The sequence below is a fragment of the Haliotis rubra genome, unplaced genomic scaffold (assembly GCF_003918875.1).
Source record: "Haliotis rubra isolate DU_JTF1 unplaced genomic scaffold, ASM391887v1 Scf160, whole genome shotgun sequence".
Classification (NCBI taxonomy): Eukaryota; Metazoa; Mollusca; class Gastropoda; order Lepetellida; family Haliotidae; genus Haliotis; species Haliotis rubra.
This window is the reverse complement of record NW_025765559.1, coordinates 1,693,462-1,713,698: the sequence shown is the minus strand read 5'-3', so window position 1 is coordinate 1,713,698 and position 20,237 is coordinate 1,693,462. Positions and strand designations below refer to the sequence as shown.

At 41.9% G+C, this 20,237-nt stretch overlaps 1 protein-coding gene across 1 annotated transcript; it reads right to left on the bottom strand.

Moving 5' to 3' along the window:
• Nucleotides 1-6,219: 6,219 nt before the first annotated feature.
• Nucleotides 6,220-19,498, bottom strand: LOC124271444. The gene is made up of 4 exons (XM_046706595.1): nt 19,391-19,498; nt 11,002-11,215; nt 9,445-9,669; nt 6,220-6,668 (listed from the first exon to the last, which is right to left on the bottom strand). The coding sequence occupies exons 3-4, from the start codon at nt 9,659-9,661 to the stop codon at nt 6,448-6,450; spliced, it is 438 nt and encodes a 145-aa protein (XP_046562551.1). The 5' UTR covers nt 9,662-9,669; nt 11,002-11,215; nt 19,391-19,498; the 3' UTR covers nt 6,220-6,447.
• Between the last annotated feature and the right edge of the window lie 739 nt (nt 19,499-20,237).

Here is a 20,237-nt window from a genome sequence, read left to right as displayed (position 1 = left end):
TATATCATTGGTGCTCAGCCATATTGTTCAACTCAAACAAGTTGTAAATGATCGGCAAGAACTTTTAGAGGAAAGATTTGAGAAACTTGAAAAGAAACTTAAAGAAGATATAAGACGCCTGCATGAAACTATTCAAGAAAAGGATAAGAAACTAACCGAATCAGAAGAAAGAAGGTCAGAGTTAAGGTCAGAATTAAAGCTGACAAATCAGCAAAACAAGACATATCGGGATCATATCCTTCACTTGGAAAATGAACTTCTGAAAACAAACTTCTCAGTTGATGCGAAACTAAAGACAATTGAAACTAAGCTTACAGTACTTTCTAAGGATATGAACAAATCTAATGACAAACCCAAAGCCCCACCACAGCAAAGAAAGAAAACGCACGATATGTCAACGTCAACGTCAACGTCAACGTCAACGTCAACGTCACAGACAACAACGCCGGAGAGAGAGACGACGTTGACAGAATCCAGCGAACCACGCCACATCACAGTGGTAACAGGACAACATAAATCCGTCACCAGCACAGACCCTGCAGCCAAATACGCTGACATCGACCCCAGCTACGACGACTTCGACAACGACTTTCCTTCCCTACGATCTCAGCAAGTAGACGACACCAACTCCTGGCAGAAAGTCACTCACCCCTCTTCACGGCGGTCGAACAACACTGACAAGGTAAAGAATGATATCTCTCATCCTATCAGATCCCTCTCTAAACAGTATCACGCACTACAAGGTGTTCCTAGAGTGAAAACGAAACGTCTTGTGTTATATAATGTCAGTGCGGAAGAATCGTTTGACTCTGTTAAAGATTTAATCTGTGACTATACCCGTGATCAGAATGTTCGAGTAACGTTTGTGAGACTGATGAAGAAAAACGTTCGTAATAACTATCCTGATACCTATACAGTGCAAGTGAATCTTGACCTTGATGACTATGAAGATTATGTGTCAGGTGTTAGAGATTTCTGGCCCCCAGGAATCCGTGTCAGAGACTATATTCCCAGGAATAGGACATACAGCGACAGTGGTGACAACCACAACAGCTATTAACTTCCATGTTCAAACTCCCCAACAGCAAGAATCAATATAAAAACACTAGTTATGAACTTTACAGCTGTTATCATGACTCTCTCGTTATTAACATGGAATGTGCGCGGTGTTCTGTATGGTACTGAATACATCAATCAGATAATATCTCAGAATGTAGATGTAGTGGCGTTACAAGAACACTGGCTTCCCCTAGACAAGTTACATCATCTACACTCTCTTAGTAACGTCAATCTGGTAACATATAACTGTATGAAAGCTAACTCAACGTGTTCTCGTGGATCTCAGGGACTTGCTATCTTAGTAAATACCCACTCTCCGTGGAGAGCGAAATCTCTAACAGTCCACTCGGATTACGCAATAGCGGTTAAACTTATCAGACAAGGCTACTGTGGTGTTTATGTAATTGCTTGCCGTTTACCTTCAACCAATGTATTATATGCAGCCTACTGCAATGCTCTCAATGAAATACTTGATGTGTATGATTACTTATCTGAGATAAGTACAACAATTATACTTGGTCTTAACTCTGATGTATGTAAATCTCTTCTATCGCAAAGAGATGAGATTTTAAAAAGTGCGCTATCGGAGAGAAATCTCGTAAACGCTTTAAGCACAACCTGGTCCAGTTTTAACATACCAACATATACCTATAGATCAAAGGCCAACTTACATCAAAGCATGATTGACTACATACTAGTTTCCTCATGTATAAGCAATTATATTAGTGATGTTCAAATCATTGATGCATGTCCTTACAGTGTTTCAGACCATCTACCCTGCCTAATATCCATCGACCTGTCAGTACTTAAACAGTACAGCAGTGGAGATTACTACGGTATTCCCAAATGGGGAAGAGCCAATGAAAATGATATAGGCTCCTATCAATATTCAGTTGAATATTTTATACAATATCATTATCCTTCCCTTGTAGACGAACACAAGGAAAACGCCATTGATACGTATAATGATATGATTACCACTGCCTTATTACATGCAGGTGTCAACACCATACCACATAGCAGTTATAAGCCATACTTAAAACCATATTGGAAATCGGACGGGTTAAATGATGCTCACTACCGCATGCGCGTTGCTCGACGCGAATGGGTAAACAATGATAAACCTCGTGATCCAACATCTCAATTACGCTCAGCCTATAAAGAGGAAAAGCGTAAGTTTCGGCGACTTTTCCGACAATCCAAAAGACATAATAGACATGAAATGCTGAAAGAAATCGAAGTTTCAGCTGAAATGGATGTAAACTCTTTTTATAAAAACATTCGAAAACAGAGAGCAACTGTTACTAATATCCCTGTTCTTACATACGGGGAAGCGAGTGGATCAACACCCCTTGACATTTGTACAATTTGGGGGAAATATTTCTCAGATTTAGCTCAACCACATGAGTCAGATAAATTTGACTCTGACTTTAAAGATCATGTATCTAAATAGGTTACTGATATAAAAATCTCCCATCACGACTATGATGAAGAACTGGAAAAGGATTTCTCTTTCAGTGAAGTTAAAGATGCCATTACATCCCTGAGTAAAAACAAATCACCTGGCCCTGATAGAATTACAAATGAACAAATCATCTTTGCAGGTGATATTATCACCACCCATCTATGGAAACTATTCAATGCTATCACTACCTCTCAATATGTCCCAAAGGAATATAGACTCGGTATGGTTATACCAATATATAAAGGCAAAAAAAGACAAGAGTGACCCACGAAATTACAGAGGTTACCTTTTTGAAAAGCTCCTTCTTAAAAGAATCGAACATAAATTAACAAAATCAAGGCCAGATTTTCCGGATATGTTACAATTTGGCTTTCGACGCCAACATGGAGCCATTATGTCTGTATTCACGCTCATGGAAAGTATTCAATTTTATATGCATAGAGATTCTGCTGTTTTCTCTGCCTTTCTTGACAACGAAAAAGCCTTTGACAGAATCTGGCACGATGGATTGTTTTATAAATTACATGAAATTGGTATAAGCCGTAATACCTGGAATCTTTTATATCACTGTTATACTCATAGCGAATCCTTTGTTTGTTACCAGGGTGAGAGATCAGACACATATTGTGTCAAGCAGGTGTTGGCCAAGGAAGAGTTATTTCAGCTTGGTTCTTCCTTATTTTTATAAATGACCTTATCACTGCTCTCAGAGAAGCCAGTTGTGGTATTTGTGTATACGGTATGCATGTTCCTGCAGTCTTGCTTGCTGACGATACCACGCTTATTAGTGCATCACCTAAAGGTTTACAATCATCATTAGACATCGTGTCGTCATATGCCTCCAAATGGCGTTTGACCTACAACCCAGCTAAAAGTACTATAGTCTTCAGCAAAAGAAAATCCGTATATTCTAACTTCCAGTATCGCCTTGGTGATACGCCTATCCCCCAGTCTGAATCAACTACCTATGGAGGTGTTCTCCTAACTGATAATCTCTCAACAAAAACAAGAATCGTTAGGTATTGTCAGAAAGCAAGACAAAACATAAATTCCCTAAGATCTGCGGGACTTCATCACTCTCAACTCCACCCATTCACATGCGTCAAAATCTGGCTGAGAATGATACTTACAACAAGTCTCTATGGCTGTGAAATATTACCTACCATTAGAGGTCAACAAGCCGATGCACTTGAACTTACACAACGATATTTTGCTCGTATTGTGCAGGGGCTTGATAAAAGATCACCAACAGACTCTACTATTGCAAATTTGGGATTGTGGACACTCATTGGTTACATCGACAAATGTAAACTCATTTTTCTTGGACGTCAATGCAAAATCTCTTGTAATAATTTTGCCAAAAACATATTTTGTGCAGCAATAACCACATCTACAAAATCCCCTTCAATCTGTGATGATCTACTATCAGTACTCTACAAATATAATTTACATGTACACATAGATAAATATATTAAAGAAGGTGTATTCCCTCCGAAGTACGAATGGCGAAAAATTGTAAATACATCTGTACATAGCTATGAAGAACACAGATGGGTTATACAAACCTCAATTAATACAAACATGACGCTTTATGCACGGATCCATTCCAAGTTAAACCATCATATCCTCTGGCAATTGGCATACTTGCATCCCAGTTATAAATCTGCCCTCCAAATATGTATTAAGATCTCATCACGTGGCAAAATATCTAAAGAATGTAACCTATGCAACAAATATACTTATGATTATGATTTTCATATACTCCTACACTGTGAACAACTTCACACTGAGAGAAACGAATTTTTTGTGTTTATGATTGACAATCTTGATGTGGAAACCTATGTTGCCTTTGAATCACAGGATGAACTCGATATGCTCTCTTTTCTATTTGGAGGTGAAACTGTTTTTAATGATAATGTTGATCAAGGGACATGGGAAACAATCATTTTACGATTTTCTTTATACATTTACCGAATAAGACGACATCTCCTACAATGTACACGTATGTTCTTTAGGTATTCATCTTGATTAATATAATTGTATATACATCTATACCAATTTTGTAACTTTGCCCCCTTTCTTGTATCTACATGTATATAATATGTTTGATCTTCGGATGATCGTCTGGAGGAAATAAAGACTCTCTCTCTCTTTCTCTCTGTGTGTCTATGTTAAGGTATGGGAGTTACGGTCACCTTAGCGCTAAGGCTACCTTATGTCTATGTTAAGGTATGGGAGTTACGGTCACCTTAGCGCTATGGTTACCTTATGTCTAAGTTAAGGTATGGGAGTTGCGGTCACCTTAGCGCCAAAGTTACCTTATGTCTATGTTAAGGTATGGGAGTTACGGTCACCTTAGCGCTAAGGTTACCTTATGTCTATGTTAAGGTATGGGAGTTACGGTCACCTTAGCGCTAAGGTTACCTTATGTCTATGTTAAGGTATGGGAGTTACGGTCACCTTAGCGCTAAGGTTACCTTATGTCTATGTTAAGGTTTGGGAGTTACGGTCACCTTAGCGCTAAGGTTACCTTATGTCTATGTTACGATATGGGAGTTACGGTCACTTTAGCGCTAAGGCTACCTTATGTCTATGTTAAGGTTTGGGAGTTACGGTCACCTTAGCGCTAAGGTTACCTTATGTCTATGTTAAGGTATGGGAGTTACGGTCACCTTAGCGCTAAGGTTACCTTATGTTTATGTTAAGGTATGGGAGTTACGGTCACCTTAGCGCTAAGTTTACTTTATGTCTATGTTAAGGTATTGGAGTTACGGTCACTTTAGCGCTAAGGCTACCTTATGTCTATGTTAAGGTTTTGGAGTTACGGTCACCTTAGCGCGAAGGTTACCTTATGTCTATGTTAAGGTATGGGAGTTACGGTCACTTTAGCGCTAAGGCTACCTTTAGTCTATGTTAAGGTATGGGAGTTACGGTCACCTTAGCGCTAAGGTTACCTTATGTCTATGTTAAGGTATGGGAGTTACGGTCACCTTAGCGCTAAGGTTACCTTATGTCTATGTTAAGGTTTGGGAGTTACGGTCACCTTAGCGCTAAGGCTACCTTTAGTCAATGTTAAGGTATGGGAGTTACGGTCACCTTAGCGCTAAGGTTACCTTATGTCTATGTTAAGGTATGGGAGCTACGGTCACCTTAGCGCTAAGGTTACCTTATGTCCATGTAAAGGTATGGGAGTTACGGTCACCTTAGCGCTAAGGCTACCTTATGTCTATGTTAAGGTTTTGGAGTTACGGTCACCTTAGCGCTAAGGCTACCTTTAGTCAATGTTAAGGTATGGGAGTTACGGTCGCCTTAGCGCTAAGGTTACCTTATGTCTATGTTAAGGTATGGGAGTTACGGTCACCTTAGCGCTAAGGCTACCTTATGTCTATGTTAAGGTTTGGGAGTTACGGTCACCTTAGCGCTAAGGCTACCTTATGTCTATGTTAAGGTTTGGGAGTTACGGTCACCTTAGCGCTAAGGTTACCTTATGGCTATGTTAAGGTATTGGAGTTACGGTCACCTTAGCGCTAAGGTTACCTTATGTCTATGTTAAGATTGGGAGTTACGGTCACCTTAGCGCTAAGGTTGCTTTGTACAACGGCACCCTGGACAGCTTCAAGTGCCAACTGACCGCTGCAGTCCGGTGTGGTCAGACAAGGGGCCCAACCCACAAGTTAAAAATACTTAGTAGTATAAACAGAAGTTACAATAAGCGGACCAAAAAGGACACTGTATTGTACCAGTCGTGTGTGTGTGTATCTGAAACTGCAAAAGGGTAAACATCATCAGTCATGATAACAGCACCAGAATGTCTAAAACGGGTGCACACTTTGTGTGAATAAATGCGTATGGTATTACGCCGCTTTTAACAATTTTATAGTCATATCACTTGGTGGTACACACGATTGGGCAAAAGTCTATTGTCAACACTGCTGAAGCAAAAATACGCTCCACTCGCTGTCTTCAGTGAAGCCTGCATGACGGTGCACAAGCATGCACGGCTCACCCTCGTTATAGTTAAATCCTATGCATCCTGCAGAACCATGACAGGCGTTGCCACACGCCGGTAGAGTTGTCTCCCCCTGGAAACTGGTGAAGTTGACCGGATTTAGGCGCACTCCAACTTTCCTCACATATCTTGAACCTTGAACAGAAACAGAGCACATTACTTTCGAGTTTCGTTATGAGCGCAGTAGTGTTCAAAAGTGCTGTTTCAGCACACCCACCGCCAACATCCAACTCCCACCCCAAACAAACAACTCCCACCCCAAACACCCACCCGTAACACCCACCGCCAACATCCAACACCCACCCCAAACACCCACCCGTAACACCCACCGCCAACATCCAACACCCACCCCAGACACGCCCACCGCCAACATCCAACACCCACGCCAAACACCTACCGCCATCATCCAACATGCATCCCAGACACACATCGCTAACATCCAACACCCACCCCAGACGCCCATCACCAACATCCAACACCCACCCCAGACGCCCACCGTCAACATCCAGCAACCACCCCAGACGCCCATCACCAACATCCAACACCCACCCCAGACGCCCATCACCAACATCCAACACCCACCCTAGACGCCCACCGTCAACATCGAACACCCACCCCAGACGCCCGCCGCCATCATCCAACACCCACCCCAGACGCCCATCACCAACATCCAACACCCACCCCAGACACCAATCACCAACATCCAACACCCACCCCAGACACCCATCACCAACATCCAACACCCACCCCAGACACCCATTGCCAACATCCAACACCCACCCCAGACGCCCACCGTCAACACCTACCCCAAACGCCTACTGCCAACATTCAACACCTATCCCCCATACACCCATTGCCTAGATCCAGCACCCACCATAGACACCCATCGTCAACATCCATCACCCAACACAGACACCCACCGAAAACATGCACACCCATCACCAACATCCGACACCCACTCTAGACACCCACCGCCAACATCCAACATCAATCCCAGATGCTAACTGCCAACATCCAACCTCCACCCAGACACCCACCGCCATCATCCAACACCCACCCCAGACAACCATCGTTAGCATCTAACACCCACCCCAGACGCCCATCGCCAACATCCAACACCCATCGCCCTCATCCAACACCCACCCCAGACGCCCATCGCCAACATCCAACACCTACCCTGACACCCATAACAAACATTCAACACCCACCCCAGACAACCACCGTTAGCATGCAACACCTACCCCAGACGCCCATCGCCAACATCCAACACCTACCCCTGACACCCATCGCCAATATTCAACACCCACCCCAGACACCCATCGCCAACATTCAATACCCACTCAAGACACCCATCGCCAACATCCAACACCTACCTCAGACGCCCATCGCCAACATTCAACACCCACTCAAGATACCCATCGCCAACATTTAACACCCACTCCAGACACCCATCGCCAACATCCAACACCCACCCCAGACACCCATCACCAACATTCAACACCCACTCCAGACACCCATCACCAACATTCAACACCCACCCCAGACACCCATCGCCAACATTCAACACCCACCCCAGACACCCATCGCCAACATTCAACACCCACTCAAGACACCCATAGCCAACATTCAACACCCACTCCAGACACCCATCGCCAACATCCAACACTCACCCCAGACACCCATCGCCAACATTCAACACCCACTCCAGACACCAACGCCAACATCCAATACCCACCCCAGACGCCCACCGTCAACATCCAACACCCATCGCCCACATCCAACACCCACCCCACACAACCACCGTTAGCATCAAACACCTACCCCAGACACCCATCGCCAACATCCAACACCCATCGCCCTCATCCAACACCTACTCCAGACGCTCATCGCCAACATCCAACATCCATCCCAGATGCCAACTGCCATCCTCCAACCCAGACACCCACCGCCATCATCCAACATCTACCCCAGATGCCAACTGCCAACATCCAACACCCACCCTAGACACCCACCGCCATCATCCAACATCCACCCATTGGGATCAGCAAACACCCAACCCAGACCCAATCACCGCCATCATTCATCACCCTCCCCAGACGCCCATCGCCAACATCCAACACCCATCACCAACATCCAACACCCACCCCACACGCCCCCCGCCAACATCCATCACCCTCCCCAGACGCCCATCGCCAACATCCAACACCCATCACCAACATCCAACACCCACCCCACACGCCCCGCGCCAACATCCAACACCCACCCCAGATGCCCTTCACCAACAACATCCAACACCCACCGGAGACATCCATCACCTTAAGGAGGGGGATCTGCTGAGGGAGTATCACTGGCAAATATTTTTTAGATGGTCCCTGCTACTAAACATGTACAAACGTGGGATTTACTGTTTACCAGCTGCTGGACAAGTAGGAAGTCACCGTATTACTGTCGGTAAGGACGACAAAATTAAACTTCTCCATATGTCATCCCTGATTTTTCAGTCACCCATTCTTACCTTGTTCACTGCCATTTTGTTCATCCAATTGGAATCTGGTTTGATTATTCCCTGGTACTGACGTTATATATTCTGTTCAGTACGACCCCGTTAACTAACTCCATTAAGTTGAAACAGGTAGACCTTTCATCTGCTGCCAGGCTTTCATGGTGACCAGCATTTCTAGTTGAGGGGTTTCATTGTATAATATTCAACTGAATGCAATGTAGAGAATAGTAACATTGATGAAAAAACACTTTAATAACTGGAGTTTAAGATGGAAAAGGCTATTCGGGCCAGGGGCATCCATACTCAACAAGGGTACATTGTGTGGAGTTAGTGCCCCTAGCCATCATTCAGCTGCAACATCGCACAGATCGGCGTTCGAACCGCCTGAGGATGTCAAGCTGCACTTACACTGTTGTGGCGATCTGTATCCAAAGACCTGCATCTCACAGACGGCAAAACGCTCACTGCTTGTGGTAGGCCGGCTAAGTCTGACGTGGCGCCCGAACTGGGGTGGATCACATGTGAGACGAATGGTTTCTCCTGCACCCACCACGCCATCATGGGAACTGCAGAAACCCGGGGAGTCGTTGTTGTCCGAAAATACCTCCACGTACACATCATGCATTCTGTCAGCTGGAAGCAAACATACATAGCAGGTCTCCTCAAACTGTTTTACGGACTGTTTATAAAAAAAAGATAGAATTGTATAAACGATGAATACTTGTATGAAAGTGATCTCACGAAACATCAGGTACCATAACAACATAACAGCATTCACCTGATGAAGGGGCAAGAAGTAGCCCAGAAACGCCGTGTTGTAAAGATTGAAGAACTTGTAAATCCATACCATACGTTATGTCAAAGAATCTCGTTCCAATAACCACTTTCTCCGAACCATATATCCAGATAAACATTTGTAGCATTTTAATTTGACGGACATGTAAAACCAAGTGATTTTTCATATCAAATTCGCCACATGCTAATCCGTTGAATTGAAATTGAAATGAATCTTTATTTTTTGTATTTTTGTGATGACCCGTTATTTCTATTTTACTCAAGAGGACCACAACGGTCGGACATGCAGTTAAACATTTTGCCTGTCAATCTGATCTTATGTACATCCCAAAACAGTCACTCGCATGTTTTGGTGATCTATATATGAAGAGGCGGCATCAGATTTGACAGCATTCAAAGCAGTAGAACGGTTCCTCCTAAGAAGGAGTCTTTTCCATCAGCTTTAGCAACTGTCTGCGAATATGAATGCTAATCATTGTAGAGAAGCCTTGTATTGCTCCACCATAGCAATGCACTTGTGTCTAGGTCTCTCGTCGCCATGGCTACAATGCATGACTGTGGCTTTGAATCACCAAAGATTGTCCGCATTCACCAAATTTCCACAAATTTCACAGATATGAAGACAAAAGTGTCTGTCAAACTTTATGCAAATGATGATGACGCCATTTCTATCCCGCTTACAAGCGAGTAACATTTTCTATGTTACCCGCTAGGAATGCCGAACTGTGGGAATTCATTTGGTACTTCATGTTAGTAATTCTTTATCTTGAATAACTGAGTCACGTATGATGTACGGAAATTACCGATGATTTGCGAATGCAAATCGATGGAAGGGAGATAACTCTAAATTTGTTTTTTCTTGTTGTCTGCTAGATTCCATGACAACTGAAAATCTAGTTTTGGCCAATTGCCTAACTCTGGTACTCCTTATGATGATCAGATACCCGTGCTTCAAACAGTTAAAGATTAACATTGAGGTGTCCGGTCAGATAAATACGTTGCTCACTGGTGCCTCAGGCCCATGGGTTCATGTACCCTCTATGTTTGTTTAAGTTCCTCTCGCCATGGGGCTCAGGAAACATAAACAAGCATAGAGGGTACATCAGCCTATGTCCCCTTCATGGCCAGTGAACACTTATGATGTTACCTGCCACAGAGTGCTCTACTCACCACAGCAGTCAGCCCTGTTGGTGACGTTGACGCTTGTGATGACGTAGACGTCGTCTAAGTCTACGCTGAGCCACTGTAAAAGCGGTGTCAAACGGGGAGTTGAAGCAGCTGCCGTCGCGAAACCTCGGAGACATGTTTCCGTCAACTGCCAGCTGAGGCGACGTATCGACGCTGCTTGCTGTCGCTATCTTATTCAGGGCCAGGTTGACAGGGTCTGGTGGAAGAAGGAGGAAAACATCATTGGATTTGTATGCCACACAGGGCGACCATCTCTTTGTGTGATAACATAAGTGACAGCTTACCATTCTAGAACTGGAGACCAAATGCACAAATTATTCTCCCCCACTTAAATGAGACAGGTAAAATCATATAAACATACTGAAATTTAGACATACTTTGAATATTACCTAACAACTAAACACACACTCACAAGTTGCTCTCGATGACTTAAGCACACGTTTCACTATGAAGATGATGTGTTTGTACGTTCAAACACATTATATTTTCGATTGAAAGTCAGTGTGACACTTACACGTTAAAGGAAACCCATAGCTTCAGACCCAGCAGTTACCTCCCTTACAAACTCTGGTGCGATTAGTAAAATGTAACTTGTGCACTACATTTCCAAAACACCATTAAACTTAGAACATTATCATCAAGAAGACAGTTCAAGATGGAAAACATATTTTTGGAAATATACAATATGACAGGACCTATATTTAATCACAGTTTATAATATTATGTCATGTGCGTGTTCACAGGAAATGATTTTGGAGCGAAAGTGCTAAAAAGACTTTTCATTAACACAATAAAGAATCTGAACAACAATAAAGAATCTGAAAGGTATATTTGATTAGACATAGGACATAATGTGTCAATAAAAGTATGGTCGTCCTAAACGTGTAACACGATGCTTAGTCCTAATTGACAACACAATCCACAAATAAGATCTTCAGTTTCGGAAACAGAAGACACAGTCAGTATCTTGTGTAACCTCCGCTAACCTGGATGACGTTTTGAACCCTCGTCCTCATTGAGTGCACAAGGCGCTGAATCGTTTGGGCAACCTGTTCCATTCTTGGTGCAATGTTTGCTCTAATTCATCAATATTCTGGACTGGTGGATTTCTCGGATGAACCTTACGCAGGAGAATGTCATAAACATGCTTGATAGGGTTCAAATAAGGGCTTCTGGCTGGCCATGGAAGGGTGGTTATGGCTTCTGGCTGGCCAAGGAAAGGTGGAAATGGCTTCTGGCTGGCCATGGAAGGGTGGTAATGGCTGTTTGATGCAGGAAATCGATGACTGCGCGTGCGCGATGTTGTCTAGCTGATGTCTTGCGTGTTCTGCCTTTACATCGTTTGTTCAGTGATGTTTCCTTACTAATCGACTAATTTTTGACCTAACTGCCTGACTATTTGTCTCATGGACAACCCGGCGTTAACCCTACCTGTAACTTACCATCTTTTGAGCTGTAGTTAGTTGAGGGGGCCCATAGAGTGGTACTACGATTAAATATCTTGTAGGCCATGGTATACTTTAAATGTTTTGAGGCTTTAGGAGGACAATAATTGTCAAAAGACTTTGACGATACAGCCACTGATAATCTCACTTGCTAATTTAATCTACCAGTTTTAAAATAACGTTTATCTCTTTGCTAAACATATCAATTTGTTCAATTCTATATTCTCTAATAAAAACAAAGCTATCATTGTCAAAAAGATCCTTCATGGATGAAGGAGATGATTAGCCCTTGTGATAGGAACATTAATACAGTCCAGCAGGTCATGCATGACGGATTCTTTCATCACAAGGAAAACAAAATATGGGATCCATACATTATTACAATATTCAAGTATATTTATATTGAATGGCCAACACGACCTGCTAAAAAAGTATGCGTTTTAGCTGCGTTCTAAATACCTGCCTGCCAGACCACCTGGGACGGGCTATTTTCAACACGGACTGACAAATTCTCAATTCACCTGCCCGACGGTCGGGCTAAAATTTAGACATGTTGTATATGAAGATATTTTGTGGGCACGTAGGTTTTGGTCAGGGCTGGCAAGTTTTACATCTAACCATCCCTGTGGTCTGGCTGAAAGTTTTGGGAGTTTCATACCCTGGTTTTAGCTTAGTTTTCTAACAAGGGTGAATGAAACTGTATTTCACGACACGAGGGGTCCAAGTGTTTCATATGATCCACACTTGTTACCTGCAACACGTGTTCCATGATTTGTTACGTTTGAGACACGTAATATAAAGGTTATTGTCTTCAATTATTTTGTTATATGGCAATTTTTACGATATTGAGAGAAAAACGTATGGGTGTTGCGATACTTTTCTCCTCGTGTATATATGTTATCCTTGATGCAATATTGATGTTGACTATTCTCAATGCATGTACATACTTTAAATGGAAACATTACAATGCCCTGTCTTCATTGTCCTGAATGATGGAAGGAACCATTTTATCTATCAAATGTCTTTGGCTTTTCAGTTACACATTTTTATCCACATAAGGGTACGATTAGTTATTCATGTTTCTCCACAGAAGGGATTGATTAGGTACACACTGAGTGAGTGAGGTATAATTTAAAGTCCTATCGGCAGTACTTCAGCCATAGATTAATAAAGAACAACCTTAAATTATATAAATACATGTCAACAAACGACAGTGAATGACATTAAAATATCACAGATTTCCGTGTAAAACTCGCAAGTAACCATAAAACGCCATTTATATACACGGCACATCATAAAAACGTTCTACAGACTGCCAGCAACTGAAGGTTGATCACCATAAGCTGGAACTAACAGTACGTTTGTTACTTACAGGAGTCTAGCTGGATTTACACCATCCTTTCAGATGCTAGCGATTACAGTCAGGTGTAGCCTAACAAATATACTACGATTAAAATAACTTGTAGGCCATGGTTTACTTTGAATGTTTTTAGACTTAGAAGGACAATAATTGCACAACACTTTGACGATACACCTACTGATAATCACACTTGCTAATTTAATCTACCACTTTTAAAATAACGTTTAGCTCTTTACTAAACATATAAGTTTGTTCAATTCTATATTCTCTAATAAAAACAAAGGTATCATTATCAGAAAGATCCTTCATGGATGAAGGAAATGATGGATGGGAGCATGTTTTCTTTCATCACAAGGAAAACAAAATATGGGATCTATACATTATTACAAATAATCAAGTGTATATATTGAATGGCCAATACGACCTACTCAAATCTGCACTGACAACCCAAGTATGTGTCTGTCCAAAATTATGCAAATCTTTTATTTCCACACAGGGTCCTATCCTCAGTGTAGAATGGAAAAGATTGACACTTCATGTTGTTTATTAACTATGGCATTTTTGACAAATTTACGCAGTATATGTTCGATAGTGATTCTGCTTCTAGCAGTAAGTTGATTGTGGGAGTCCAAGTACTAAATCGATAAATCGATTATTGATCATGCTTTTCATGGTTTTGCAAACGAAGATTGTTTGTGAAATTGGTCAATAATTTGAAGGATCGGTTCGTCCATGTTCGGGTATTTAGGTTATAGTATCACGCAATGAAGAAAGACGTTTCCCCAACTGTCATCAGTGATATTAAAAAGACTGTCTAAACATGATTTATAAGTGCTTCCGGAGTTGATAATGCACAGATGTTAGCATCTCACATTGCAGTATCTGGAGCTTGTGTAAGAGCCGAATGAAGCTTACGAACAGATACTATTTCACTGTAATGTTCCTCAACACCTGAATTGAAATGAATAGTTTTCGTTTCTTGCTGATTTTGCTATATTTGAAATTGAGGTACATAGTTAGATAAGAAAGATAGTTTGGTCAAAGGTTCCAAAAATGTATCAGCACTATCGGATTTATTAGTTAATAATTGGGTTTGGTCTTTAAGATGGCGAATGCTAGATTTAGAAACCTAATCTTCGGTTTTCTGGATAACATTTCAGACCTTTGGAATCGGCGTAAGTGAACTGATTTTCATGTATAATTTCGCCATTATTGATCTTTACGTTTAAAAGTCTAAAATCTTGAATGTATTCAATTTTTGGACCATACGATGACGGCGGAATAATGTCCAACCTTTTGCTTGCCTTCCTGCATTGTTTGCAGTCATGTGGGATTGCATAACACTTTGCGATACACTCGTCACCTATGTCATGTAATTCATCTGATAACCATTTCATAGCATCAGGAACATCAGTAAACAGTTCAGGTTTAAGATTATTCGAGCACAATGTTTCATATGAATGACGGTTAGCCTTTTTAAAATTTCACCTTGATGATGGAGGAACATCAGATGGGGTTACAGGTTTTAGTACTGTAGGAACATGAACACTTCCACTGAGGTCGTCGCGGGCTGACCATTCAAATTCCTTCAGTAGGTTCGAGTCTGTAATTAAAGAGCTGTTCCTGTGGCCTGCTCACCCGGAGGAGAAATATAATATTATTAATCGTATGCAACAAACTGATGTAAGTTAAAATTATCTATCTTCTTTAGATATGATTATTGTAACCAATAACACATTCTGGACTCACAGATGTAGTTCATCAAGATTAGCCCTCTACAATTCCACTGCAAACAAACTATTTCTTCGGATGGTTTATTATGGATCTTCTCCTTGCCTTCCTTGAGAGCGCCACGTCATGTGCAGTGTTTTGTGTGTTTTCGAACACATCATATCCTCTAAGGATACGATCTTAATAAAAAGTTGAATTTCGTTGACAGAACCATTAAAAAAGTCTGCCATTTTGACCGTTTATTGTATATTTGTTCCACATTCATGTTTTGAAAGTTTTGACCTAATGGCTTTTTCACGGATAAAGAGGAATCCTGACCATAAGATGACTCTGGTTGAACTTTGAAGTTATTTTGCAGTTTCAGTAGACATTTTAGGCGACACAATATGAGGAGAATCGATCAAGTGCAGATGATTTGGTTACTTTAGTGGTTGTTTCCGACGGTGTTCTGGTTATGGAATCATAGGTTTATTTAAGTTCTGAGCCTTGGAAAATTGTTGTCGCTGATGTAAAACTGATGATTCGGGTAAATATACTTAGTTCCAAAAGAAACGCGACATTCATGTTTGTTTTTGAAATTTCCATAATTGTCTTATCTACTTTACAATCATAACGAATGTGCATGTTAAATGTTCTTTGAAACCAATTTTCGAAATTAACCTTCTGAAACAAGACTTTTAACTTTAGATTAGCCGTAACTACTGAATCTAATTATTGAACATTTTTATGGGAAAAAACAACAGAAACACATCACATAAACGCCTGCCCTTACTCGTTGTGCACGTGAATTTAATGATACGACACTTTCTTCTAGAAAAACGAGAGAAAGAACCCTTTAAAAGATGCCACGGCAGTTTCTGTTGTGTTCTTTTTCTGAATGGTTCAGACTGACTGACTGAGTTTAGTTTTACGCCGCTTTTAGCAATATTCCAGCAACATCACGGCGGGGGACACCAGAAATGGCTGAATGGTTCAGAGAACAATATGCCACGTCTGAGCAATGAAGCACGTCTATGTGCTCTTGGGATGATTGATGCTGGTTCCAGTGTTGTTAACGTTACACAACATATGGGAGTACATCGGACAACAATTTACTGATTGAACGCCAAAATCAAACGAATTCGGTTGGAGATCGACCTAGAGATGGCATGCCACGAGTGACGTCACACAGACAAGACCGTTACACCGTAACGTCACATCTTCGCAACAGTTTTCTTCCAGCTACTGTTACAGCCCGTCAAAAAATTGGGATTCACAACAGACCAATTTCAGGAAACACTGTGCGTCGACGTTTGAGAGCACACCGGCTACACTGTAGGAGACCCTATGTTGGACCGATTTTGAGGCCACGGCACCGTCGTCTGCGCTTATCATGGGCTCGCCAACATCAGCATTGGAGATATGCACAGTGGAAGAACGTTGTTTTCTCAGACGAGAGTTGTTTTTGTGTCCACGTTGCAAATGGGAGAGTGAGAGTATGGCGTCGACGAAATGAACGTTTCAGAGACCCATGTGTTCTGGAAAGTGACCGCTGGGGTGGGCCATCCCTTATGATGTGGGGTGGAATAAGCTGGGGAAGGCATGTACCACCTGTAATCTTCCAAACAAAACAACGGTCAAGGTCGAGGAAGGTGCGTAACTGCACGACGCTACATTGACGAAGTCTTAAGGCCTGTTGTCATCCCGTTCTTTAGACCCAGACCACAGTTGCAGTTCCAACACGATAATGCCCGCGCCCACTCGGCCATTATCACAGGACAATTCCTGGCCAATCACCACATCCAGACAATGGTTTGGCCACTTCTTAGTCCTGATTTGTATCTAGTGGAACATCTCTGGGACGAGTTGGACCGACGCTTTCGTCAAAGACCAGTTCCTCCACAAAGTCGGCGGCAGTTGGAGAATGCAGTGTTGAATGAGTACAATAACATTCCCCGTGCTTTCATTCGACGTTTGTTCATGTCCATGGGAAGACGGTGTACTCATGTGATAAACAATAATGGTGGTCATACCAGGTACTGATAACATCGAATGTCAGCTTAAACTTCTAAACGTGTCTAAAGCAGACACTTCAGGTTGGACACAATTAAAAAAATCATCAGATCTTAAATCCACTGTCGTTGCTGTTGCCTTTTATCTTTCTTTGGTGCGTTCTGTGCAAGCATATAGTGGCAAGAAGCACGTATGTGGGATAACAGTTTTTCTTTCAAATGGACATGTCGCGTTTCTTTTGGAACTAAGTATATTTGCCATATTTGCTGATTCCAAATCGGACACTCTTAAGAGAAGAATGAGTGATCGTCTGTGCAATTGATGCATCCCTAAAACAATCTTCTGTTGAACGGTCTTCTCCCCACAGGAGCACACGTAACGTGAGCAATATTTACACCATGGCCGTACTTTTCACAGAGGATTTGGAATGTAGGTATTGACAGAGCGCCGCTTAAGAAAAGCCGTGCACCCTCAGAATAGTTAACGTGGTATCACATGGGATGTAATGACAGTTACATACACTAAAACTGACTCTGTCTAAATCTACCACTCACTTTGATTGGATAAACATTTGAAACGGATGAGACTTTCCTTTGGCCGTGGCAAATGCTGCCATTCAATATACGTCATTTACTAGACATTCCAGAATATTCTTTTGTTCAAATTTGAACAAAATAGGCGTACTTCGCGACAATAGCGTGAATGACATATAACTTCACCTGTAATTATTCAAAAGATAATCGAAGTGAGGACATGGTTCATCATCTTCATAAGGAAAATGATCTTCTCATGTCAGTATGTAATGAACTTGTAGAAACATGAACTAAACATTGAAATGCTTATGTCCCACGAGCAAAATATGCAAATACATTTGCTACTGACTGACTGAGTTTAGTTTTACGCCGCTTTTAGCAATATTCCAGCAATATCACGGCGGGGGACACCAGAAATGGGCTTAACACATTGTGCCCATGTGGGGAATCGAACCCGGGTCTTCGGCGTGACGAGCCAACGCTTTAACCACTAGGCTACCCCACCGCCCCATTTGCTACTGACAACACTGTGTGCTTTAGTGACTATCTCTCCATGAACTCCAGACATTTTTAGTAAAGGTCTTAATACAGCCCGAACTCTGGCAATATCCATCATCAGTTGTTGCTGAAACGTCCTTCGGAAACATTTAGAACATAAACAAATCTGTGACGTTGATTTGTTTCTATCAATTTGCTTTTGAGTATATATTTTAGAATACTTCAGTTTGATAAAACGCAAATATTATGGATGACAACTTCTTCTTTAATTCACTTGACAAGGGGCAAGGAATAGCCCAGAAACCTTGTGGCATACACTAAAGTGGTCATCCATAATATTTGCGTTTTACTTGAACACCACTTCTAAATGCCTCTCAAGAACCTTCAGTTTGATAATTATCCCTTCTACATTCCCTACATGAAGTTACACATGAAAAATCGTGAACCAATCACAGTTGGTTGGTTAGTTGTTGCTAAACGCCTCACTCAGCAATATTCCAGCTATATGGCGGTGGTCTGTAAATAATCGAGTCTGTACTCTAGTGATCAACACCATGAGCATCGATCTACGTGATTGGGATACGATCACATGTGTCAACCAAGTCAGTGAGCCTGACCAATCGATGCCGTCAGTCGCCTTTTACGACAAGCATGGGTTGCTAAAGACCAATTCTAATCCGGATCTTCACTGGTCACAGATGGACGTCATTCGATAACTCGTGTAGCATGCCCGTATGTTTTTGTATCTTTGAAACAGGAAACGATCCATACAGTAAAAACAACTCACATACACATCCGCCTTATATCCTTACCTTGGGCCAAGTTGTAAACAATGGCTGATGCCACGACGACAGCAAACAGAAGTACTTGGTCTTGCAAAAAGTTCATATCTCTTGGTTTGGTGACAACACTTGTAATGGCTCTGTCGAGAAAGATAGGTAACAGTAAGTGTGCGATGCGTTCACCGGACACTGGAGGTCGGTAATAATAGTTACACTAATTTCCTGTCATTAACGTGGTATGTTCTACAGGAGTGGGATGGTGGGGAACCCTTGTGGTCACATAGGTACTATGTTTAAAGCCCAATGCTGGTGTCCCCCGGCGTGATATTGCTGATTTTGGCCGATTTTGCTGCTAATGCAGCACTCAACAAATCTGTGACACCACTTCTCATTCCATACTCTGATTACAAAGCTGCAATTAGATCGCAAATCCGTGATCTGATACAAAAGAAGTGGGACACCCAAGTAGGTAAATTACATGCAATTAAACCAACCATCGGTTACACCTGCTTGGGTTGTCAGTCCAGATTTGAAGAGGTCATCATGCGACGATGTCGCATTGGCCACAGCAGGTATACTCATGAATATTTGTTAAAAGGCGAAGATTCTCCATTTTGCATCCCTTGTGATGCAAGAATCACGGTCAAGCATGTCTTGCTTGACTGTATTGATTTTTCCATCACAAGGGAAAAATATGTCGATGTCAAAACAATGAAGGATCTTTGCAATCATGTTGCTCCTCTTTTAATCCTTGGATTTTTAAAAGAAATTGAATTAATTGATAAATTTGGATGTGTATTGTAATTAGAATATGAATTTTAATTTGTGAGAATGAATTAATGACTTTGAATATTAGTGGCATTACCTTCAAAGGGGG